The sequence below is a fragment of the Poecile atricapillus genome, chromosome W (assembly GCF_030490865.1).
Source record: "Poecile atricapillus isolate bPoeAtr1 chromosome W, bPoeAtr1.hap1, whole genome shotgun sequence".
NCBI lineage: Eukaryota > Metazoa > Chordata > Aves > Passeriformes > Paridae > Poecile > Poecile atricapillus.
In genome coordinates, this window is record NC_081288.1 from 40,653,503 (window position 1) to 40,679,153 (window position 25,651).

The 25,651-nt window shown below is 39.3% G+C and overlaps 1 protein-coding gene across 1 annotated transcript in view; it reads right to left on the bottom strand.

Moving 5' to 3' along the window:
• Nucleotides 1–25,651, bottom strand: part of LOC131592088 (thyrotropin-releasing hormone-degrading ectoenzyme-like) — a 204,070-nt gene that overhangs the window by 45,319 nt on the left and 133,100 nt on the right. The window contains exons 9-10 of the mRNA XM_058863365.1: nucleotides 24,965–25,152; nucleotides 5,144–5,232 (exon numbers count right to left, since the gene is read on the bottom strand). Of these exons, the coding sequence (XP_058719348.1) occupies nucleotides 5,144–5,232; nucleotides 24,965–25,152 (277 nt within the window). The remainder of the gene's footprint in view (nucleotides 1–5,143; nucleotides 5,233–24,964; nucleotides 25,153–25,651) is intronic.

Below are 25,651 nucleotides of genomic sequence, written 5' to 3' on the forward strand. Positions count from 1 at the left end.
TAAATTGGGATTTGCTATTGGAAGGGAATCGCCCTGTTGAACTTTCTTTCCCCCATCTCATGGGAATCCTGAGGAGATATTAGGAGCAATCTGAACACAGTCACTTTAACTGGGGTAGGGAGATCTATTAAAGGAGTATTTGGAACATAAAAAATCAGTTAATGAACAGGAGGTGGGGATGGAAAGGGCAAGGAGGCAGATTAAAACTGTGTCAGCCAGTTCAGCAGCACTTGCTGAGTTGCAGGGACATGTTTCCTATTTGGAGACTGAGCACCAGAACAGTAATTGCTAAGGAACAGCAAGTATGCCTTTTTCCAAAGCTCTGCTCACCTACTGGAAATGGATGCTACCTAAATCTCCTGACTTGGGGTTAAGGTCAGTTCTGGATTTGCAGGAACATGCACAGTTAAGCCTGTGCTTCCACACCTAGTACACCTTCATCAGCAATCACCAACACATTCCCACAAGCCCTGCTTAGCAGTCATAGGGATGGAATGGCTTCAAAGCTGGTTCTTGGCTCTCCACCCACTACTGATTTTGGGCTGATCCCAAAACGCCGTGGATACATATTCATAGATCATTACAGCAACCACAAAAGAGGCAACTTATCTAGGAGAAACAGAAATAAGCCCTGGAATATGACAGAAGAAGTTTGTAACACCAATTTCCACACTACCAGCAAAATTTATCATTCAGCATGCCTGCAAGACTGAGGCACAAAGCCATCTTAGCATGATGTTTCTGACCTCAGCATGGATAGGAAGGTTTGGCACAAGATATTCTGATAGCCCTCAGAATATTTGCTTTGTGACTGGCTTACAGTCACTTGAAGCTGAACAGCCTCTTTCATGGAGATGGAGAGTGAACAGGGAAAAAAGGTGGTGGTGACCTATTTTGCAGCACTCTGAGAGCAAATGAGAGCTCCATTTCACACACCAGACAAACTGAACCCAGTAAAAGGACCATCTCATGGCTGGTATATGAACTGATGAGTAGAAATGTGGTTACATAAATGCTATGGTTCACTGGAAAAGGAGAAGAGACTGCCAGAAGCACTTACAAAATGAAAGGCTTTTAAAACTATGTTTACATACCTTCAGCAAACAGGTGGGAAGAGCTGTATTAAATTTGAAACATCTTGGATATTATGCACCTTGTCAAATAAGTTGCCAAGGCCTGGCACTATATCCCTACAGGATTTCCTGCAAAGCACAATGAATTACAACTCAAGAAGACACTGTAATTTCCAGTGTTCCTTCACTTCAGTGCTGTGAAGAATGGACAGATCTAGCACTATTGCCAGCAATTGTGGTGACATGCAGTTATCTGAACCGATCCTGCTCAGCATATTGAACAATCAGTGATCTGCATGCTCACTACCTCTGGCATGTAGCCAGAGACAGACAAGATGAGGACAGAGCAGCAACTCAATGACCCCAAATTCCTGTCACTCTCACAAAGCTGGAGAGCAGCCTCATATCCCTTGTTCATGAAAATACCAACTGGTATCCTACAACATCTTGATGAAGTCACAGACATGGTAGCAGAGAGGATGCAAAAACCAACAATTCTCTCTTTTGTCTTTCTGGATGCACATGAAGGAAAAGACTCTTACATCAGCAAATAACCATTCTTGGTGAGCTAGGGCAAGGCACAGGGTTTACTCCTGATGGATATTGTTATCTGAAATACCACCAAAAAAAAAAAAAAAAGAACACTTTTTGATGTATTTCTATATGTAGCTATTTCAAAACTGCTGTGGTTTCATTTTTCTCAGATAACCCACAGACAAGGTTAATTTTATTGGAAGATCTAAGTGACATGCCAGTGATCTCACAGTGGTAGTCATCAACTTGAACCCTTTTCCCTATTGGCAGCTGAAATTACGTGTGTGATCAGTAATAATGACTGTGTTGGTTTTGCATGGCCAGGTTTGGTAGCAGTGGGGAGGATAGAGAAATGGCTTCTGTGACAAGCTGCCAGAAGCTTTTCCCGTGTCCAGCAGAGCCAACACCAGCTGGGTCCAAAATGGACATGCCGCTGGCCAAGGTTGGGCCAACTGAAATTGGCAGTAATGCCTTTGTCATAACATATTTAAGTAGAAGAAGGAAAAAAAGAAGTTATTGCTCAAACATAGTTGTGGCTAGAGAAGAGCAGGGTGAGAACACGTGAGAGGAGCAACCCTGCAGACACCAAGGTCAGTGGAGAAGGAGAGGCAGGAGGTGCTCCAAGCACTGGAGCTGAGATTCCTCTGCAGACTGTGGTGAAGACCACGGTGAGGCAGCTGTGCCCCTGAAGCCCATGGAGATCCACAGGGATGCAGAGATCCACCTGCAGCCCATTGAGAAGACCCACACCAGAGCAGGTGGATGCCTGAGAGGAGGCTGTGACTTTGAGTCTTTCCCTATGTTAGAGCTGGGGAGACTACTCTCCCTGAGCAGTGGGAGAACCAACGTGTGATGAACTGACCATAGTCCCCATTCCCTTCTCCCTGCACCGCTAGGAGAGAGGAGGCAGAGCTGGGAAACAGAGAAGGGTGGGGAGAGGGGCAAGGCATTTTAAGGTCTGTTTTTATTTCTCATTATCCTGCTCCCATTTCAAGTCTGTTTTGCTGAAACAGTACTTGGTGAGGGATCTCTAACTCAGACCTTATCTGAGACCCATGAACACTTTGCTATATTCTCTCTCCTCAGTCCAGTTTCAGAGGGGAGTGACAGAGTGACTTTGGTGGGTGCATGGCATCCAGCCAGGGTCAACACATCACAATAATGAACAACAGAGGTCATTAGCTCCTACCCACTCTTCCAAGCCACATTGGAAGCTCCTTCAGCACAACAGTTTAATCAACAAGAAGGATTTGCCTACTCTTTCCTAAAAAGTGCACAGAAACCATCCTCATGAACAGCATTTAATCCAAAGTTGATTTGAGGATCTGCATTTAATTACACTCACTTGAAGAACAATGTGACCACTTCCAATCTTCCAAATATCCTCGGGAGCAGTTTGTTTCACCTCCAGCTTGCAGACTTTTTCCAAGACTACCCACTGGGACAATACTGAAACTGTCCTCTGTACAACAGAAAGTTTTCCAGATCCTTCCAGTCCACAAGAATCAAAGCTGGAAATTGTCCTTGGAGTCTCAGAATTCCTCCCTCATCCCCATGAAACAAACATACCAGCTGCAGAAAAACTCCCAGGAATATCACAAAATCATGTATACCAGCCTCAATACATAGTAGCATGTACAATCAATCATACATTGTGTATACATTCAGACATGTTCTTACTGACATTTCTGTGTTGAGGAATTCTTCATCTGAGCTAGACCACAGTAAGTAGAAGCAAGAGGGCATTCTTGCTGTAGTCATAAGTTTACAGTCTCATTTTCAATGAGGCACAGCAAGTGAATGAGTGAGTGAAAGTAATGAGGAAGAACAAGGATAATGACAATAGATCACAGTGTCATTGATTTGCTACACAGGAGACTGATGACTCGGAAAGGTTCCTCTTTAATTTCTATACAGTAGCCAGCCCAAAATAATTGCTCACACTGGCCATCATTAATTTGTTGATTTCTTGAAGGCATTCCAATAGAAGCAGTAGATCTTAAAAGAGTGGGTAGCAGTTTTATAGACTTGTTCCTCCACAGAACTCTGCAAGTAAAAGTCAGTGAGGAAGCATCTATGTAGAAAATAGTAATATACTGAACTTTGAATGTGAGAGTGAAGGGAGGGAGGCATGCATGTGCAACCTAATGAGATGGGACGATCAGCTCGCTCTGAAGTCAGTGGGAACCTTGCTAATAACTTCAGTGAGAGTTCAATCAAGCCCTAAAGGACAAAAGCAGAGCAGGTCATTAAGGCAGGCTCTAAATGTGCAAACAGGTCTTGAAGTATTTTGGAAGTGTTAATGTTAAAAAGCATGGCCAAAGCAGTAAGTTTCAGAGAAGTAAGGCGAAACCTGTATGCTTTGCTGAGAGGATGTTTCCCAGGTATGAAAATTGCTCTGGTTGCAGGCACATTTCTAGATCATTCTATCATGGGAGCAGCATAAAATATGTTACTTTCTCATAGGCTACAAATGATTTGGGTAAAGAAAAACATACCTTGTACCACTAGAAAGCTGGAGTACTCAGATTTCTACTGACCATACACCATTCATTTCCAGTCCTTCTGGCTGTTAAGCTTAGTGACTAATTTATTTTAGTAACTTGCAAAAGAGAACAAACATCTCACACAAGTTTGACTCTCCTCTGTCCCATTAATTTTCTATTAGAGGAAAATCTCAACACCTTTCTAATTATACAAGAAAGAGTAAGTTCTCCTTCTAAAGCCCACATGTCAAGGGGATGCATGCATCCTTTTTTTCCCTTCTATATAATAATTCTATTCAAGTCCCCACATGTCTTCCCTCGCTGTCTTCAATTCTAGTCCAAAACTGTCAGACAATGTAGCATGAGGTGCTAAGGAAATTATATAAATATTTCACAAAATTTCTATGGTAGTCTTCCTTTCTTAGGTGATAAAAAACCACTGCTACCTAGCACTCTCCCCCAGACAATAACTATTACTGTTATGATCATGCAGGAACTGAGGAAAAAGAAAATAAGTAGTAAGCAGAACAATGCACTTTTGAGGTCCAGCATATGGTTATCTAACAGAGAGAACAAATATTATTGATAGATCAATAAAGATAAATTTAATGACAGCAACCATTTCTTAGGCCTGGTTCAGACTACAGATCAAGTTAAAAATGTTAGAATTCTAAATGTACTAAACAATACTCATCACATCTGCTTCATTATACAATATTACATTTAATTTTGACCAATCAATAAAGTGAATTGCATTCATCAATGATTTGATATGTGTTGCCAAATATAAAATACTTAGTACTTTACATTGCTTTGTAAAAGCTTACATTATACTGTCTAAATTCTGCAATATTATAAACCTAGATTGTTGCTCATCCTACATTCCTCCTCCCTCCCTTCCCAGCTCTGCTTTTTTTGCAATTCATTTTAAGCAGTTAAAACTGGGTGCAGAGCAACTAAACAATTATCTAGGATCAATTCCAAAGATACATTTGAGGAAAACACAAGTATGCTTTATGAGATTCCACTGGGAGGAAAGTTTATTTTTACCTGATTTGTTAGACACCCATATAATTGCCTCTGATGAGATGTGGCTCGTATTTCCTACTGCAATTGTTAATGGAATCTGCCACAAGTAGCTGCAAGACAAAGGAGGGGGAATCTAAGAACAAAAATACTGAACTGATTCTTCTCACAGCAATCAGGGATCATGTCAAAGAAATTAAAACAATGTCAGTAGCAGTGTAAAGATCTGTGGATTCTAACAAGTTACTTTGATTTTGAAATGCATTTGCATTAGCAATAAAACAAAGAAAAATAATTTATAAAAAGACTCCCAATCTAAATTATATTTTACATTTGTTCACACATTATCATCGTATGAGGACTTTTTAACAAGGCTTTTCCTAGTTTAAGAAAATGCTTCACAAAAGAGGAAATAATGATTTCTCATAAAAAGAAGAGCACTTTACATTTACTTAGAAAAAACTTCCACACAAGACATGCTTTGATTTATAGGGACTTCAAAGTTTAAAAATAACATACTCTTCTAGCAACTTCTTAAAAACCTACAATGGGCTTTCACTGTTGCTGGTTTATAAAAACAAAATGAGTGGGACAGATCTCCACTTCTTGGCACCATTTATGACCAATGCATATGCAAACTGGACAAAACACACCACATGTGGGTTTGGTGATACACTGGTATAAACAGACCCCATCTTCCCTATAGGGTACTACAAATTGTTTCTCATTTGAAGTAAATGTTATAAATAACATCTTCATCTCAATAAACAAATTGACTGTATGAAGTGAATATATTCAGGAACAGATGGAAAGGATTATTTCCTCCATGTCTTCATCATCACCTCTTCTTAATCCTCAAAAGTAGCATTTTTCACCAGTCAGTGAAAAAGTAGACATTTCCCTCACAGGCCTGCCATGTCATTTTGTAAAGCAGTAAAGGGGAAGCACTCAGTAATGGTACAGGTGGTTCCTTTGCCTTAGGTGCCTTACAGGTGATCCTCAGGTAGGTGGTCAATGGGAGTATGTGTGCAGATAAGCAAGGCAGCATGGCAAGAGCCTGGCTCCAGCTCAGATATCACCATAAAGTACCACTTTGATACCAATTAAGGATATAATTTCATACTAATTGCATTTAAATGATTGCAAAGGATGAGTGCGGGCCAGTTCTCTCCTGCTAGTACACAGCATTGCAAAACTAGCCCATGGTACCAAAGACAAAATTAGGATTTCCCCTTTTACCCAGAAGCCTGCTCCATTGAATTGCAAATACCACCCAAATGCTCCACAGCCACATCAACATGGGCTGGCTTCCAAGGGCTGCCTGGCTGGCATGATTTGGGGGCTGGGGGAGGGACAGAGCCCTGCCTTGCAAGCACACTGGGCTCACAGCTCCTCACCCATTTGCAAAGAGCCCCCAGCACAGCACACACAGGAATACACACTGCTTAGAACACCATCATGTGCAGGGAAACACTTGTCCATACAGCAGTGATTCAGCAAAGATGCGGAGATACTTGGACAACCATGTTGTTGAAAGAGCTATGAGTGACACTAGAAATAAAGCATGGCATTTACTGCCATATGAAAGAAGAACAAGTTTCCATGTGATTTTAGGTTCTCTGAACGTTGGTGCCATACTTCTGCACTGAAGATAAGCTCCACATAAGCACATGCTCTGGCAGACACTTTTTGGATAATTAAGCTGTGTCATTTGAAGGTTCTACTGGCTTTATCAGTCTGCCCACTCCTTGTGCTGGACATCATCACACTCCACAACACAGCCAGCAGAAAAGGATGTCCATTGGTGCATTAGCTTCTCCAGTTCCCAATCTGGGGGCCTTCACACAAAGTTACCTCCATTTTTTTTGGCTTAACTATTTTTCTGAACTGTGAACTGGAGTAACGAGATGCAAGTGTGTACTGTATCCTGCTGCTTTAGCTACAGCAGCAGTAACTCCTGCGTTCAGCAGGTGAGGGCAGTCAGGAGATGCTGTGAAGTGATGCACTGAATTGTATTCGCTACTCCACTAAATACCTTATACCTCACAAGACACACACCAGTGTCTTAGAGTCTGTCCATAAAAACCTCTTAGGAAATACATCACCTTTAGAAACATACCCAGTTCTAAATACATGGCTCTTCAGGATGAAAAATATCCTAGAAAACCATGATTGAGAAAAATAAGGCTATATTTAGCATAGAGTTCCTACATTATTTGAAAGAACATGAACATTGGTATGTTGAAAATAAAATTAAGACTGCATTTTCATGGTATTTTTATGACACTTCAACTCCTGCTGAAAAAGCAAAATTGTAAAATAAAAGATACTAGGCGCTGCCTATATACCTGATTTAGGCACATATATACACACCCACAAATATTCATGTATGAACCTATACACGGACACCTGTTATTTTGAGAAGGAACTTCACAGAAAGGTATTCTGTACATTGTAATATCTGTACAGAGAAGAATTTTATGCTACCTTACAATATTTTATATTGTCTCCAATTAAGATAAATCTTACTGAAGTAAAGACAGATCCTTCTCTGAAAGGTGATCTAGCTGCAGAACAAGTGTCACGAAATCTACCCACCAGAAAGTATGTGGGATTTAGCTGGGAATATTAGTACTGGCAAATTTAACTTTTACTTCCCCAATATAAGAGACCTCCTGACATTCTTGGTGCTTTCCAGGATCTCCAAATCTCACCCTGTCAGTTAGTGGTTTCCCAAAGTAACCACAGGCGTCCTTTTAGTAGACATCTAGAAAGACCACATTTTTCCTACTTTACTGCTGCTGTTTTCTCCTTCCATTCCTCTTCATTCTCAGAGGAACTTCTGCTGCTGTTGCAGAGGAAGCTGTAGCTAACTTCTGTGTATGTGAGGGAGACACATTTGGCTCACCTTCCAAAATGGCATTTTCCATTCATTGTCTCTGAATGATCTGTATGGACTGTATTCTCCAGGTGAGACTAGAAAGAAATTTTCTTGCACTTTTTTATCAGGAGTCTTCTACTTTACAGAGCAAAGATGAAAAAGGGGGACCACTCCTGCTTTCCTCCTGCTCTGTCTGAGAGTAGTGCAGATGTTTTATCTATTCCTTGTATGTTGAGAGCACCAGCAGTGTGCTCTCACTACGTATCTATAATTGGGGAAAAAAACATCCTGTTCCACCTGGCCATCTGATGCCTGCTGTGACAAACCAGTTCCAGTGACAGTAAGAATCTAGCCTTGAGGGTGCAGTGACCAGGGCAGCAAGACTTGAAACAACCCATTTAGTCCCCTTACTGTCAAGATTATGTCTGCAGGACTCAGATGCCTGTACAGATAGCACACTCAGCCCCTGGGTGAAATGGTGCTAATGAACTGTGTGTTCAGTCTGCCTGAGATGCTGCTCAGCTGCAGAGGTGTCCCACATAATGTCCCTCCACAATCAAACCTGATCACTTTGACAGAGAGCTAAAGGCAAACCTCTTATTGTGGAAAAACTAAGGGCTATTTCAGGAACTTTAAAAAAACCATCTCTGAAGCTGAGGAGAGACACCTAAAACTAGAACAGACATGTTAACATGAACTGTGCTGAATATAACATTGTTCAATCTTCAAGAAATATAAGGAAAGAGGAATCTTGTTGAAAGGTATTATAAATAAACTTTTTATTGCTGATTTACAAGTGAGAAACTGCTCATGTGAAATAGTTCAACTTAGGTTGACAGGATAATGCACAATTAAAGGGAATGCACTGGTGGATTTTTTTGTAGCATCCTATTAATACATAATACCGGAGCGTGTTCATTCAACTTAAAGATTAATCAGAAGGACTTGTTTCACAAAGCATCAGTATCTTGCATCAGCCAAGCTACATGCAATACTAGAAGCTAGCTAATGCAATACTAGAAGCAAACTAATCATGCTCTGTGTGGAATATGTAGACTTATTTTTTTGTCTTGAGCATTACATAATGACTAGGTAGGCAGAATTAGTATACTTTATCTCACTTGGAAAATTATATTTGTGACAATTACTTGGTTACAACTTGATTTTAAGCAAAAAAAGAACTGAGATCTCTTTGTGGGCAAATCCTGAGACCATAAAACATTAAACAAACATGATGCCTCACACTTTTGCCTCTGATGAATAGTAATATCACAGAAACATTGGGATTTCAGTGGCTTCTTTGCAAAGAGCTATGCAAAGCCAGAAAAAAGCCAGTAGTTTATTCCCTTTGCTTTCAAAATAAAGATCTCAGGTAATTAAAAATCAAAAGGTAAGGTTCCTGGCATTTCAGATTTTACACACCTTTTCAACTACTTTTTCACATTAATGAAATGTGAAATGTTTTTGCTGGGATATAAATCCATACATCTTCAAGATTCATCTTCCCAGTAACCATAATGTACCAAGCTTCCACACAATGCAGGCAGTGAATACAACATTCTTCCAGTGGCATTTCTCCCTTCTCCCCTAGATTCAAAACTAAACAAAGAAGTTGAGCTTCCTAGTTCTGTGTAATTCCTAGTCATTACTCACAGAACAATGAAGGTATCTGCTCAATATTCAGAGGCTTATTATCCTGCATTATAAGGAGTATACAAGCAATGTGACTGCTTCACATGAAGTGACAGAACATCTGTAACTAAAGTACCACTGTAGAATTCAGCTTACCTACATTTGAATGGCAGAGAAAGTGAACAACAACACTCTTCTTTTATCCTGCTTTAACAGACCCCTGGGTTAAAGATTTCTAATCTATCCTGCTGTTCTTTACACAGAAACTGTACTTAATCCTTCTTATTGTCCACCTCTATATTTTTCCTACCTACTATTTCAGGTTAGAAAACCAAGCCTTGCTTCAGTGCTTTGAAGGCATATCTACCAGGGATTAAAAGTGGCATAATTCTTTCCTCTTCTACACTCTTTGTACTTTTTTAAATGCTGCTTTTCTACTAATCCCTACTGTTCTATTTACTTGCTTGACTGTGTCTGGACAGTGAGCTGATGTTTACAGAACATTACCTACCACATGTCCAAGATCTCTCTTCTGAGAGAAAACAGTTTCTTTAGAACTGAGTATCTGAGTTCGAACTGCTTTCCCCACGTATATCACATATATCACCTCATTATCACCATTAAGCTCCACCACTTTTTATTACCATGTCAACTAGCACTAAGGAATACTTCCGTCATCTTGGTAAGTAATACTTGTTTTTATTACACTCACAAAACTCCTATTACCAGAAAACTCTTGACACCTAACTCTTACACACCCTTTATTACATGGCTGAATATGAAAAAATTCAGCAGAGGTTTCTCAAGAATCTAATGGGCTATGACATTCCACTAAGAAATTCAACCATCTAATTTTTCACTTTTTGCTTATATTTCTAAACAGTTCTTCTCTCTTATCCTGGTACAGATGAACTTCTTTAGGAATATTTAAGGAGGAAGCTGGACCTCAAAACCCACATAAAAATCCTGTTAAATTACAAGAAACTACATACATCTAGATTTAGAAGACATCTATTAATAGTCTTTGATTATATACTTAGCCAGGAAATCAAAGGAGGAAAACTATAAGGAAGAATAGAACAATGTAGATTTAAGGAAAAAAAATTACTTTTTTTTAGTACATCTAACAACAGAAGAATGAAAGACAAAATTAAAAGGCTTTGCACAAAAGCAAATTAAGTGATTTGCCTCTTAGCAGGATATAATAAGGATAATTAATTTAAAGTGTAGTGGCAATCATAAACTTGAGTCATAGAATGATTTAGGGTGGGAAGAGACTTAAGGAGATAAAGCCTTCTGCTCTAATGTGATCAGAGCACAGGAAAACAAGTTTCACTGTAGCTAGAACATGATATCAGAGGAGGATATACAGGCTGTATATTCAGTGGCATCACACAAAATCAATCAAGTCAATTGAGGCAAATGATTTGCCATCTGCTTTTTTTCCTAATCTCTCCCACTGCAAAGCTTCTACAGAATTACTTTCAGGAAAGCTTAACACCAAAAGCTGTATGTACTTTCAAACACCTCAGTAGGCTGAGAAATGAAATTGTGAGTTATCTCAGGCTGGAAGAACAGAAATCATGTACCCAACAGCTGGCACTGGTAAAATCCCAACCATCACTCTTCCATGACTCAGTTTCTCTTGGATAAATTCAGTTGTTCAAGGTGATGGCAAATGAGCTGTCATAGGGTATCTGAGACATCTGCTATGGTCTGTAAGACTATAAGGATGCTCTCACCTGTGTAGTGGCAGCACAAGGCAAAGTAAGATACCTGATGGCTCTCTGGATGGCGCCAGTCACACTTGCAAGCAACTAAATGAACCTTTTCATCAGTGTTGACAAAGAGACCTTCCATAATTAAACACTAACTTCCCAATGATTTTTTTTCATTTCTAAGTAAAAAAGGCAAATTTTCAAAACCAAGGTGCTTGTAAGAAAAAGAAGGCTTCAGCACAGATTTTCAAATACATTATTTTAAAAAGGCACTGCCACAACATTTTATAACTACTGTTTTAAATAAGAACTTTCAGTTTGCTGATTCAAAAAATTGCAGGGGGAAGTTAAAATGACTGAAACTGAAATGTAAGGTAGTTGAATTACAGAATTGAAATGAATGTTCTAAACCAATTTTTCCCCAATTTTTGCTTTGATTTTTGTCTTGATTCATTGCAGGGAAATGTTTTGATATGTCAAAAATTTCTGTGGGATGGGAATCCATTTCTTGTTCATTGGTACCACTTACTAATTTTTGTGAAGTATTTTGAGAACATAACAATCTAAGACCTCATATCACTGAGGGTATGATTAAAGTTATTTAACACAGAGATAAAGTGGAGCATAAAAATAGTTTAAGAGTAAAAAGCATAAAAAGGAAAATCCAAGAGTAAAACTGACTGGTTAAGACACCTGTGTCCTTATTTTAACCATGAGAACTTAATATCCAAAATGCCAACTCTGTCTCTCCAGTTAAAGGTAACAACCTGGTACATTCCAGAGTGGCTGAAGATGAGAAACAGGAAGCAAGGACTCCTCAGCATTAGTTTCCCATTCTCAGTTCTCTCCAGATGGAAATGCTGAAGTCTCTCTTGTACATAAACACATATGCTCATCTGAGCAGCACTGAGTCTGAGGAGGGAACACTTTCTCAGTGTGGCCATTGCAAACACGGGTGATTCCCTGAACAGGGTAGGATGCTGACATTAGCATTTTTTACCAAGGGAATATATTGGTATCAGTCATCTGCACAAACTCATGTTCTTGGATTTCAGAAACAAAAAAAAATACAAAAACAAAGTAATGAGAAAATCTGACCTTTTGAATGAAAGTGAATCTTACAAAACAAAAACTAAGATTTAAAATTTGTGGTTTTACTTCAGTTGAATACCTGGCTGATCTCTAGAGACATATAAAAATATGGCAACTAAAAGCATTTAGATGCATGGCTGCAGATGTTTCTGGCTAATGAAAAGGCACAGAAAGTTGATAATGAACTAAATAAAGGATTCTTTGATACATGGATATTAAATCAGTATAGAAAGCAGACAGTAGAGATCTCTCACTTTTCTTGCCAAGACAAGTACAGTTTCTGTTAGTAAGATTAGCAAGGTTTGGACTACTACTTCATGGTAGCTGGTATGGGGCTATTTTGACTGTTGCTGCAAACAGTTTTGATAACAAAGGGATGCTTTACCTATCACTGAGCAGTACTTACACAGCACCAAGGCCTTTCCTGCCTCTCACCCCACCCTACCAGCAAGGAGGCTTGGGGTGCACAAGAAGCTCGGAGGACACACAGCTGGGACAACAGACCCCAAGTGACCCAAGGAGTGCTCCATACCATGTGACCTCATGCTCAGTATATAAAGCTGGGGGAAAAAGGAGAAAGAGGAGATATCACAGCATTTGTCTTCCCAAGTAACTGTTAAGCATGATGCAGCCCGGCTTTCCTGAGGATTGCATAAAACCTCCCTGCCCAAGAAGTGGTGTTTTGCTTTGCTTGTTCAAGCAGCTTTTGCTTTCCCTTTTAAAACTGGTTTTGTTTCAAGCAATGAGTTTTCTTCAATTCTCTCCCCCATGCCAACGAGAGGCGTGAGCAATTGGCTGCATAGGGCTTAGATGCTGGCTGAGGTCAAACCACAACACAAGCCAAAAGAAAGCCTTTGTTTTCACTGAATTTTGAGTGTTAAGATAGTGAAGGTTGAAAGTTAAATTAACAGAAAACCTCAAAGTGTATTCAACCGATCTGGAAAATCACAAGCCTTGTTGCAGTGATACCTGGAAGTATTTAATCCTAGGCTGAGAGCACAAGTACAAGTAAGGTGGTCAGTAGAAAGTGAGTGAAAGTTGTTGAACAGCAAAACAGCTGCAGAGCTTCCTACTACAGAAAAAGATTATACAAGAAGCAGGACTCAGCAGGATACAATTTTGTAAGTCACACTTTCTAGAAAGATTGTGCTGGGAAAGATAATTTAAAAGCATCATAGAGATTTTCCCATGTTATTATATAGTATAGTATCTCATTCAGTAAGGAGTAATTCAGGTTTCAGGGGAAGCTCATGTGAGTATCACACATTTTTATTAAGTGCAATTCTACAAGAGTGTTAGTTCTGTTTAATGGATAAGGAGCTGACAATATATTCATGTTGTGAATATCATTCTCACAAGACTGAGGAACACAGAGATTTCATTAGATTTAATACAAGCCAGTAAAGTGATTGTAGGCTGTGCCCAGAGGCATAGCACAACAGAAGAATATGTTATTCCCTCTTTCACAATTATTACATCTCCTACACTGAGACAAGATGTCAAAGGATTTCTTGTACCCTGTGAGCATGGAAGATGGCAGATAGGAAGGGAAGATTTCACTAACTTTGCAGCAAAGACAAATATAAATGAAAACTGGATAAAAAAGAACAATTTGAAATAACTGAGATCCCCTGATCCATAGCTTGAAGTATTCACTGGTCATCTGTATATGCCCAGTGTGACCTTAAGTCCTGAGTTCAAAGTGAGAACAAGAAGTTTAATAAAAATAACAGTGAGAAACATGTGAGAAACACTGGTAAAGGTATTAAGTTGAATTTCCCTACAAAGGGGATGAAAAAGCAGGCAATATCAGACTTTTTCATCAAGGAACAAGTTGCAGTCAGCTAACTTGAAACACGAAAGGACAGTACTTTAGGTGTATAAACAGAAGGCCTCTGATGTCTGAATCATACAGGACTTACACAAATCCTGCAGATAGACAATTTCTGACTGCAACACTGTATGCAGTGCCGAAATCAAACAGCAGGGCACAGTAAGTGTGACACACACCACATTAATTGTAGGATCCACAGTTTGCTAGGTTTAAGCAAAATGAGGAAAAGAAATGGTGCTAACAAAGGGATTCTGGGGTTACAGGGGTTCTGTCCTTACCCAAGACTAACAGACTGGTCAACAAGAAAAAGGTAAGCTAAGGAAAAAATAATGAAATTAATAACACTGACTACATGAGCAAATGTAAAAAGATCGGGAAAAAAAGGTGTGGAAATGCTTATTCTAAGATTATTCTACGCTATACTGGGCCAAGAAGTTTTGTGCTCCTTTACGAAACTTTGGTGGACTTTGATGGACTCTGTGAATTAAAGACATGTTCCAGCATTGTCTTCAAGGACCTCTATCTGGCTGTAATACAGATGGTGATTTTTTCATTTGAGAGTCCAGGTATAGTGAAGGTAGGGTGCAATAGAATACACACACATATTACGTACTGCGTAAGCAGGTAACAAAATTCCAAGTGAGGCACACATTAGTACTCAGAAATTATTGGTCTTCTTCTTACCATCTAAGCCAAAAACTGTCAAAATCTACCAGAGCTCTTTGAATCAGTTCTTCTCTTCCTTTTTCCTTATGCCCCAACTATGGAGGTGATTAAATTTTTCAGTCAGACCAACGTACCATCCAGATCAACCCAACAGGATCAGGTCATGATAGGTGCTTCCAGGCAGATAATGGCTTTACCACCTCGTGGCTCTGAATGGGCTTTACACCTGAGGTGTCAGATTTTGAAAAGTATTTCAAGTTTTTAATAGAAGTAAGCTTAGAAGATGTCTCATGGATGAACAGAAATCAATTTGTAGAGCAGTCTTCCCTCTTCACTGAGATTTATCTACTTTGTCTGAGGCTTTGATTGGATGGGCACTTGAATACAGCTAATATATATTTCAGGGGGAAATAAAACTCTGGGATTTGGAAGGTATTTGAAATTATGAACCTATTACAATTTTGAACACAAATTATACTTAGCCGCACACACGAAAGAAACTATGAATAATCTTTATAGTTTGGAGAAATATTTAAAATTGCGTGAGAGTGACTAGGAAGACTATATTCTAGTCTTGAGAGAGGCTAGCACATCTAGGATGTCTTGCTTCTGATTTTAAGCTTCTTTATTTGCAGGGCTGCCTCAATACAGCTGCTAATTTTATACATTTGTCTATTATATATATTTTCATTTAGAAACATATTAAAAAAGGCAATACATCGGTAGACTTTAAAGGAAAGGTTGACAGCTGCTTCTAAGAGCAACTATTTATATGACGGATCATGGAATGTTAGGTTTTTAGGTATAAGGACCTAAATACAAAGGTATATACAGAGACAATATCTTCAATGTCAGTACAGGATTTCTAAAATATATTTTAGAGGAATGAGTTTTAGAGGCATGTATTTTAAAACAATAATTGACACTGTAATTTATCTGTAGTCATAGCACTGATTAACATGTTTAACAGCAATGTATTAAAGATGCAAATTTTGTGGTTTTCCTTTACTCTGCCATAGTCTTACTTCCTCCTGGATTTCACAAGAACATTTGGAATAATTGTTGGCATTAAGTAAATCTTAGAGCAGAAAAAGGGAAAAAAATTACATTTTCCAGGAGTCTTATGCAAAATATAATGCCCTTACCAATGTGAAAACAACACAAAGTTCCATACATCAAAAAAAAGATTCACTGCTATAGCAGTAGCCCTAGCATGAAAGAGCTCAAGAGTGGCTCTGCACTGTGGGTCTGCCTTAATATGACAGCCTGCATATTCTGTTAGAAAACAGCTGTATGTCTTTGGCCATCCATTCAGTCTAAACTTCATTATCCTTTTCTTTTTAAGGGTAGACACAAGGTATTTTAAACTAGTAAATTTGAATTAAATTACCAAATTTGAGGGGAAATAAAAAAGCATTGTCTGATAATAACACAACATAGCAGAACTAATATAATTATCTGATTACTAAACCTTCTATAAAATTCTGTGTAATATTAGCTAAATATTTCATCTAAAAATAAATTATAAATGAGGTGGTTATGAATATTGTGAATCTATCTAAAACTGACTCATTTCAGTGCCAGTGCTAGCAGTGTACCTTATCAAATTTAGAAAAATGATGTGGGCAAAGAACAAATACTACAAATTCTTTGTCAGCACATGCTGTCTCCTCCCTGCCTTAAAATACCTTTTACACAAAAACACAAAAGGCTTCATTTTCAAAAGTGACAAGCAACTTTGGGTCCTGAATCACAGATGGATACAAAGAAGCTTTAACAGTGTTAAGTGTCTGTCCTAACAGCTACCTCTTTACCCTGCAATAAAGGCTCTTAATCTCTCCAACATCCTCTGTTCTGCCTTGCACCAGTGCAAAACACCTTTGCAGAATTGCACACAAGGTGCTGATCATGCAAACCCCACGTCTGTGTCGTGATTTACACATAAGCATAACCCCTTGACTAGAGCACAGATCTGAGATTCTCTGAGTGGAGCACAAGGATGTGTTATGGACTGAGGAGCCACAGGAATAAGAGAGTATCCCTTTAGCTATGTTTACAATCCTCCAGTATGTTCCCAGAGTCTTAGTACCAAGTATTTTTCAGCATATTCTAGTGCTCAGTTCTGATTTTTCCTTTAAATACCGTGAATTTAAGCAAGATTAAAATATAATTCCTATGATGGTTTCTCTTTCCTCAGTAAAGTCCCCCACCTAAGAGTCCCCCACCAAAGTATCTCCTCCATAAAACCCAAGATTCTACTGTTGAGTGTAATGGCTCATGCAAAGGGATAAGAAAAGAAAGCCATTATCAGCAACTTTAAAAAACAGGAGGAAGAAGACATTAAAAATGGAGCATGGTAGAAGTTTGATCCTCTGATCTACAATGGGCAATTCATATCTCTGATTTTTCCAAAGTCAACAAAATATAACATTTATTCACACTCATCCCTCCTATAAAACTTGTCTCTGTTAAATGCTGTCTGCACCTTCCCCAGTCTGGTCTTTCCCTCACTTAAGCCCTGATTATAAACCCCTTTTCTGTTTCCCTGGTACTTTATATTTGCCTATTCCAGCTACACAACTTCAATGCTCCTGCACCCTGCCGTGCCACGCTGCCTCTCCTACCCCCTGCATGTTAAGCAGCTCACCACAAGCACTGCTGTCCTTATTCTCCTCCTCATCTCCTGAAGACTTCACTCTATATTAAAACACAGCACTGCCCCCAAGTACATGCTCCTTCCCTCAGCATGAAATTGATTTAATTAATATGAGTCAATTAACTAGACTGGGTATCTAGCAATTCCTGAGAGTTAATGTTAGCAAATAAGATGAGGAAAGTGGCACATTCTGCAGTGACAATAAAATACAGCAGCAGCTTTTCTCTGTCAGCCTAACTTCTATCAGGATACAAGTGCTGCCACCACTCAGGAAGGAATGATACAAGACACTAATTTTGTCTTCTTTAGCATTCTGCAAATTCTAACACTGAAAGTTGTCTATATACTGCACACCAAAGCATCCTGGAAGTCTCCCAGTGAGAAGAGCTTCTTAGAATTAGAAGCTGTGAAATGTTTTTTGAAATTAAGTGTTAAATTATAATTGGCATTTCTGCCATCTTTGCAAGCAGCAAAACCATGCTGGAGACACTTGCACAGACATGTACTGGAAGAGATTTTAAGAATATTTCCTATTCAGATTTTTTTAATATATGCAACAATCAGAAAAGCCTCTAAAAGTGAAAAAGCAAAACAAAAACCCAGGACATTCTAGTGACTTTTACAGAAAAGAAAAAACCGTATTGCAACAGGGAGTGCACAGCACAAGGGCTGGGCTAGTAAACACAGCAAAGGCACTGTTCCATCATGTGCCCAAGGCAGGCAGCCTTGCTCCAGGTCACTCACAGAGGCAGCTCCTCTGCCTGTTCCTAAGGAGAAGCAGCACTCAGCTGCTCCTCAGCTGTGCACTCAGCACAGCACTGTCCTCTCTCAGGCCCCTGGGGTTAAGGACTGTCCTTATGCACATCAAAGGACAAGATCTATTGGTGTCATAGAGCTGGCCTCTACTCCAGTGTGCATTTCAAGAGGAGCACCCCACATTTTCCCACTCTTGTACAAGAACAAGTATTTTCAAGTCCCTGCTTGACCAGCTAAAAAAAATGGTTAAATCAATACCTGGCAGTGTTCGCACACAGTTCTGTGATCCACTAAGGACTCTTGATTTTTTCATCTCATTCCTGTTAATTCCATTTCCTCTGTGCCTAATACACTGGTACCTTCCTTTCCTGGAGCCTGCTCCCTTCATTATTATTACAGCTGATATAGAGACATTTAGGTCACTACAGAAGAACTAGGGGTACCACATCTGCTCCCTAGGTAATAACACAGTAGTTGTTTCTGGTAGAAACACTGATACAGGCTCAATGTTTCAGGTGTAGTAAGGATGAAAGGCGTAACATGAAAATGCTCAAAGGACCTGAGAAAATGGAAGATGCGAGGATATTTCTCAGAGACAGGAAGGTAAATGAGCACTTTGTTTTCTATTTATATTTTGTTAGCCCTCTTTCCTCAGTTTATGGAATAATATTTGTCCATATTATGGTCCTTTTTTATTACATAATTAATACTACATATGCTACATTAATCTGCAATTGCTCTAAGAACATGGCAAAGATACTAATCGGTATTCCCCTTGTGCTCCTAACATTTTGGTTTGTGTTTAACCAGCTCCTTAGCTGGTAAGTGGACAGAGTAAGTTCCCCATCGCTGCTCAAGTAATAATGCTGTACAACTATATAGGAATACACATGGCAATATCCAAACACAGCAATGCTTTTACTATGCAAATCATTATCAGTAAAGGGACAAGCACAGCCCTTTTTCTGCAAAGCCTGAATAAATAAAGGAGCTTTGTCTAGGAAATTCAGAAGAGACTTGAAGGGAAATAAATTCTGCAGTTACTCATTCATCTTGGAGTGACTGCTGAGCAGCTCTGCAGCCCACTGTAAAGCCTTTCAGCTGTCACAATTACTACAGGGTGTTAGACCCACGGGTCTCTACAGCTCTGGTTTTGCTGGTCATGTCCATTGCTTGCACTGTTCAACTGAATTTTCCCCAGTTCAGCTACACAGAGAAAGGCACAGAGGATTACCACACTACAGCATGTATTCATATCCTGTCCATACCCCGATCTGTTCATCTTCCTGTTTTTCTCTTTTCTCACAGCAAGCTGTGTTCAGTGCCTAACAAGACATTCCCCTTTAGGATATTATCATGAACAAGCAAAGATTAGCTATGGAAACTGCATGCGTGATAAGAACACTGTATAAATGAATATTATCCCAGCAACATTAACTTAATTATTTTGATAACATTGGAAAGGTTACTTCTCCACTTTTACAGAGACAAGCTTTGTATATTTTTAAAGGGCAAAACACACGCACAACCAGAAAATTTTCGTCTACTCTTCAATATAGTATATAAAAGGTTTATGGATTTCATCAAAACTGGTTCGGTTATTGTCTAGACCACAGATTATTTTTCATAAGATTTTTTTTGTCATATCTGTGAGCTATTTTGTAATGATGGATGAGGCTAGTGCCTTAAAATCATCATTTTTTGTAAGCATGGAAACCCACTGAACCCTGTCAGATGGAATATCACCTTCTCCCCTAGAGCCTTATAAAGTAAGGGCATAATCTATTCTCACAGGGGTATACAGGAGTCCAGGACCAAACCTACACTTAACTAAAGGGTTGTTATACGGGGATAGAATATGAATTTTACAGTTATAATAGGAGTTTTAAAGTTTTGCTTGCCTAAGCTGAAAATTGCTACTGAAACATTAGACCAGCCACAGGCTTTGGCACTCAAATCAAAGCTGGTGATTTTGGCCCTTCTAAAGAATGATGTTTTTTGAAACTGTCATTGTTAGTTTTATTTTCTCATAAAATAATAACTATGGATCATGTGAAGACGTGTCAAGAAAAATCTATGTTCAGTTTACAAAGAAGTGAAATTGTATACCTTCCATAATTTCAGTCCAAATGTTAGAGCTTAGCAAGCCATACAGTCAATTGTATGCACAGAAATAAATCACAGTTTGTATATGTATGGCTCTTGAAACACATTTTTCTACAGGTATAATGACAAGGAGCGCAAATATACAGAAGATTGGAAAATGTGTAATCATTCTCTTCTGTAGAAGAATTAAAGACACTTATAGTAATGGACTAGGCATCAACCACTGCCAAAGGTATCAACAATTTTCACTTTTACCATCTATCACTTAGAAAAATCTGCTTGCTGCTTCTGTCTTCCTCTACATGGTTTCAGAGTTAAAAATTAAATATGCAGCTTCACATCTCATTTTTAACAGTTAATTGCTGCATAAATACGCAGCATAAAGGAAAGCACAGACATTTTATAAAACCAGAATGGTTCCGAAATATTCAGTTGCGTCTTTATTTACATTTCTTATGCAGTAGATACATTTGAAAGACCTACTCTGAAGTGACTCTTTCCATAGTAAGGCAAAGTTAGATTTGCCTAGACAGCATCTGAACCAAAAATTTAAACTCCTCATCATTTTGGAGGCAATAGAACTGACATTTATTGCTGTGCCATATCAAACTACAGCCCCACCTCTGGATTACAAAAGACTACAGGGTAGATGGATGCTTTAAGAGCCTTCCCTGGAGCCATCCAACGCATACTGTGTCGTCTGTTTAGATGATAAACTCCTGGAAATGCCTGGATCAGAACATTTTTCTGTGTTTTATACAGATCTATTTCTTACGGTGTTTAGAATGATCATCACGATTAATCCATAGATAAACTACCCTAAGGAAGCCAATGTTGCCCGCCCTGCAAGAGCATGGCCTCAGATGTGGCATAAATACCATCTGCTCTCCGTTATTTACAGTGCCTAATACGGCTCCCCAGGGAGACATGAGTCCAACGCCTAAATTCACCGGTCATGCAGGGGAGGTAAGCACTAACTTTATTAGACTGTGAATTAGGCCACTGATCTGTAACACCCCCAAAGCCTGCATGCTGATTATAGATGTATATATATATATATATATATCTCACCAGCAGACATCAGCAAACCCTTGCCCACTTCCTGACCAAAGCCACCCACAGAACAAGCCAGAACACTGCACTGCGCAACAGTGCTACCACCCCCCTTGGTGAACCTGTAGAAAACTGTGTTGTGTCATACAAAGTTCAGTTCTTTCAATATCAGAAACCAACGTAGAGTAACGCATCTCGAATTATCAAATGACCACACACTAATGTGATTTTCCCTGTCTAGTGCTTTCACAATAACTGAAGCAACAGTCACTTCAGCAGTGGAAAAAAAGAAATAGAAAAGCCAAACAACTGAAAAATATCTATGTCACTACCAACTAAAAGATTAAATTTATTTTCAGTATCTCAACCTTGTTTTTTACTTAATTTGATGGTATGAAAGGACATTATTGACACATGGCCACTATGCATACCCAGCCACATGTGCCTGTGCGGAATGCATGAACGAATTGCATGGTCAGTGTTATAACACTCAGACACCAATTTATAACTAAGCCATAAGATTTTAATGTAAGCTGATGGATGATTTTTGAAAGGTAAATGGCATAGGTAAGTTTCTCCTTTTGCTAAATGCATATGATTCCTGCTCTTTGGTATTTATACTTATGTAACATAGCTTTCAAAAAACTTCAACTGGGAAGCAGCAAATCAGCTCTGTCTCCTAACTGGCTGGAATACACAACCCATCTGTAAAGCTTTCCTTGAGCAAGGGGTTTCTTTCCTGTTTGTGCCTAAAAGGAAATCGAAGCATAGTAAAAAACAGTCCAAAGGTGGAAGAGACCTGCCGAAGGAGATACATGTATGTATTGTACTGCCTGTTAGAATTCTAAATCCCTGGCATGGTTTACATGGATATCTTTCACTGCGCTCTCTCTAGCACTAAATCTTACCTCCAATGTTTAGAAACAAGAATTGTAATAAAATCTGTGGATCAAAATCTAAGAAAGCCAGCAGAATCTGCCCTGGTGGTGTTGCCCTGGCCATTCCATATATGACAACATACAGTTTGAACTACAAATTAATGTCATGTATGAAAATAAAACAAAATCTAATTCTCATCTGTATTAGGTTTGCATGGCAAGGTTTTGGTGTGTTACAGAGGTGGCTTCTGTTAGAAGCTTCCCATGTTCAGCAAAGCCAGTGCCAGCCCCAGGACAGACCTGCTGCTGGCCAAGGCCAAGCCCCATCAGTCATTGTGGTAGCACTTCTGTGGTAACCGGGGGGGAAAACTGCTGGGAAAGAGCAGTTGGAGAAAGGAGAATATGTAAGAGAAACAAGCCCTGAGGTCAGTGCAGAAGTAGGAGCAGGACATGTTCCAGGCACTGGAGCAGCCCATGGTAAGGCAGGCTGTGACCCTCCAGTCCGTGGAGGTCCGTGGAGGAACAGAGATCCAACTGCAGCCTGTGGAGGACTCCACACTGGAGCAGGTGGAGGCCTAGAAGAGTCTATGACCCCATAGGAAGCCTAGGTTGGAGCAGGGTCCTGGCAGGACTTCTGACCCCACAAGGTACTCACACTGGAGCAACCTGTTCCTGAAGGACTGCACCCTGAGGGAGTGACCCACACTGGAGCAGTTTGTGAAGAACTGCAGTGGGAAAGACTCAGGTGGAGCATTCTGTGGGAGGGACCCCATGCTGTAGCAAGAGCCCTCCACCTGAGGAGGAATGAGCAGCAGAGATGTGTGATGTACTGACCACTGACTCCATTTTTGTTCCCCTGCACTGCTGGGGGGAACCCACTGAAGAGGGGGGAAGGTAGAGAAAATCAGGAGTGAAGTCAAGTCTGGGAAGAGGGAGAGGTGCAGGGAAAGTGTTTTAAGATTTCTGTTTATTTATTTTACCTTTCTCTGATTTGATTTGTAATAATTTTCCACCCCCTCCAAGTTGAGTCTGTTTTTCCCATGATGGTACCTGGTGAGTGATCTCTCCCTGCCCTTATCTCAACTGCTGAGTCTTTCATCATATTTTGTCTCCCCAGCTCAGCTGAGGTAGGTGGTGATAGAGCATCTTTGATGGGCACCTGGCATCCAGCCAGGGTCAAGCAACCAGATAACCCCGATATCTTTCACACACCCAGCAGTCTTTATTCATAAATTACAGCAGCAGTATCTTCAATCAATACTGAATACCTAGAAAATCTATTTTTAAAAGTTTCTACAATATTAGAAGGCTTAACATACCCGTTTTAGTGAATAAAAAAACTAATAATTGCTGTTCTTCTGAGTAGTAAAACCCACTCACATTACATTACATATATATCTACTTGCACAACAGAAATTTTCAAAATAGGAAGAATCTCTCTCCTGCTGCACTGAGCTGTGAGTCATGAACACTTCCAACAGTCCACATTCAGTTGTTTAATCTCTTTTTCACAAAGGAACTAATTTCAGCCCAGAATTTAGACAGATGCTTAATACCCTGTTAGGTTGTTCCAATACAGCCAATACAGCCAGAAAAACAACTATTTACTCTGTGTCATGTTTGAGTTTGATAGTATTCATATTCTAAAAAAAGATAATGAACTTCTAAACACTTTCCAATAAATGTTACTATAATTTTAGGCCTTCCTCAACAGGAATATTCTGCAAGCTCTGGACATGTCAATCAAAATTTTGCATTAAATTTTACTTTTTAACAATTTAAGTCTACTGGACAAACACAGAGTATTCCAGGTTAATGATGTGCCCTCTTTCGCACTGAGCATGAACAGGTCAACACAGAAATTTCAGAGGCCATCTTGAAATTCTCTAGCATCAGCTATTCTTGGGCTTAAAATATGATGTGAAATCTGCTTGAAACAATGAGGATTCCCCAGGATCAGCCAGGAATGTCAGCTTGTCTCTGGGATGAAGGAAGGATATAGAGTCAGCTGGGAGCAGGAGCAAAACAATCTAATAAATGGAAAAGGGGTAGAGACAGAGATGCTGATTTCAGCCAATGTAACAGCTCTAATAGCTCCTATAGGACCAGTTCAGCTGCCTCCTAAAATGAAAGAGCTGCCTTGTACAGAGGTCCATTTCAGCTTCTGACTGCTTCCCAAGTCAAGTGAGGTCTGTAGCTGACATGTATTTACATCTGGCTACTCAATGTATGAGCATTGAGAGGTCCACTCCAAAGACTTTTTTAAGAACCTTCCAATCACATTCCAGATGACTTCATGGAGTGTGACAAAATCAAAAGAAAAGGGGAGAAAACAGATGAGTGATGTAAGACACTGCCACAGAGAACTGTCAAGATGCCAATAAACTTTTTTTTCCAATTCTTTTAATTAGCCCCAACTTTACTACAGTTCAAATTAAAGCGTCACCATATGCTATTGATCGCAAGCAAAACTCAGATTTCTAAAAAAGCCATTTTCATAAAAATACACACATAAAACACTCATTTAAACAACTACAGCGTCTTGAAAGAAAGTAATTGAGAAATACAAGTACCTGTTGTCCCCACGGGCAGGATCCTTGGGTTTAGTATCACTATCATAAACAAAACGCTCTTGGGAGATGACTATGATGTTCTCTGCAGTTTCATTTCCCAAGATAGTGATAACAGGATAACCCATCTGTAATGTCCACTGATCCATTACCTCTTGGATGTTTACAGATTTTCCAACCCTTTTTAAAGCCTTGGGAAAAAAAGAGAAGTTTCAATACACTGAAGCAGTGTCAACATGTAAAACTTTTTTTTTTTTGGTCCCCATGATCATAACTGGTTTCGAAGGGTAAAATAATTATCACACATGTATGCAGATACACACAGACACACACAATACAGACACACTACATAACTGAACTTAAGGCTCTGTGTATCTTAAAATTAAATGTTGAGTAATCTTAACAGAGAGCAGAGTAACAGTCAGAAAGTCATGTTTTCCACATCATTCAAGTACTTCTGCTGTAACAGAAGAAATAACCTGCTTTACAGGATTTAACAAGAGCCACAAAAATACTGGGTAGCTATTCTTAGCCAGCTAAGGTTAAAAAAGACAGTGTTAGCTGATCTAGGCACCTACAATAAGGCATATTTGAAAGGCCCTAATTTCTAAAAATACAGAGCTTCTCTGTTCTGAAAATCAAAAGTTAGTTATGACTAGTTACTTGAAAATACTGTCCCTTAAGTCCAAA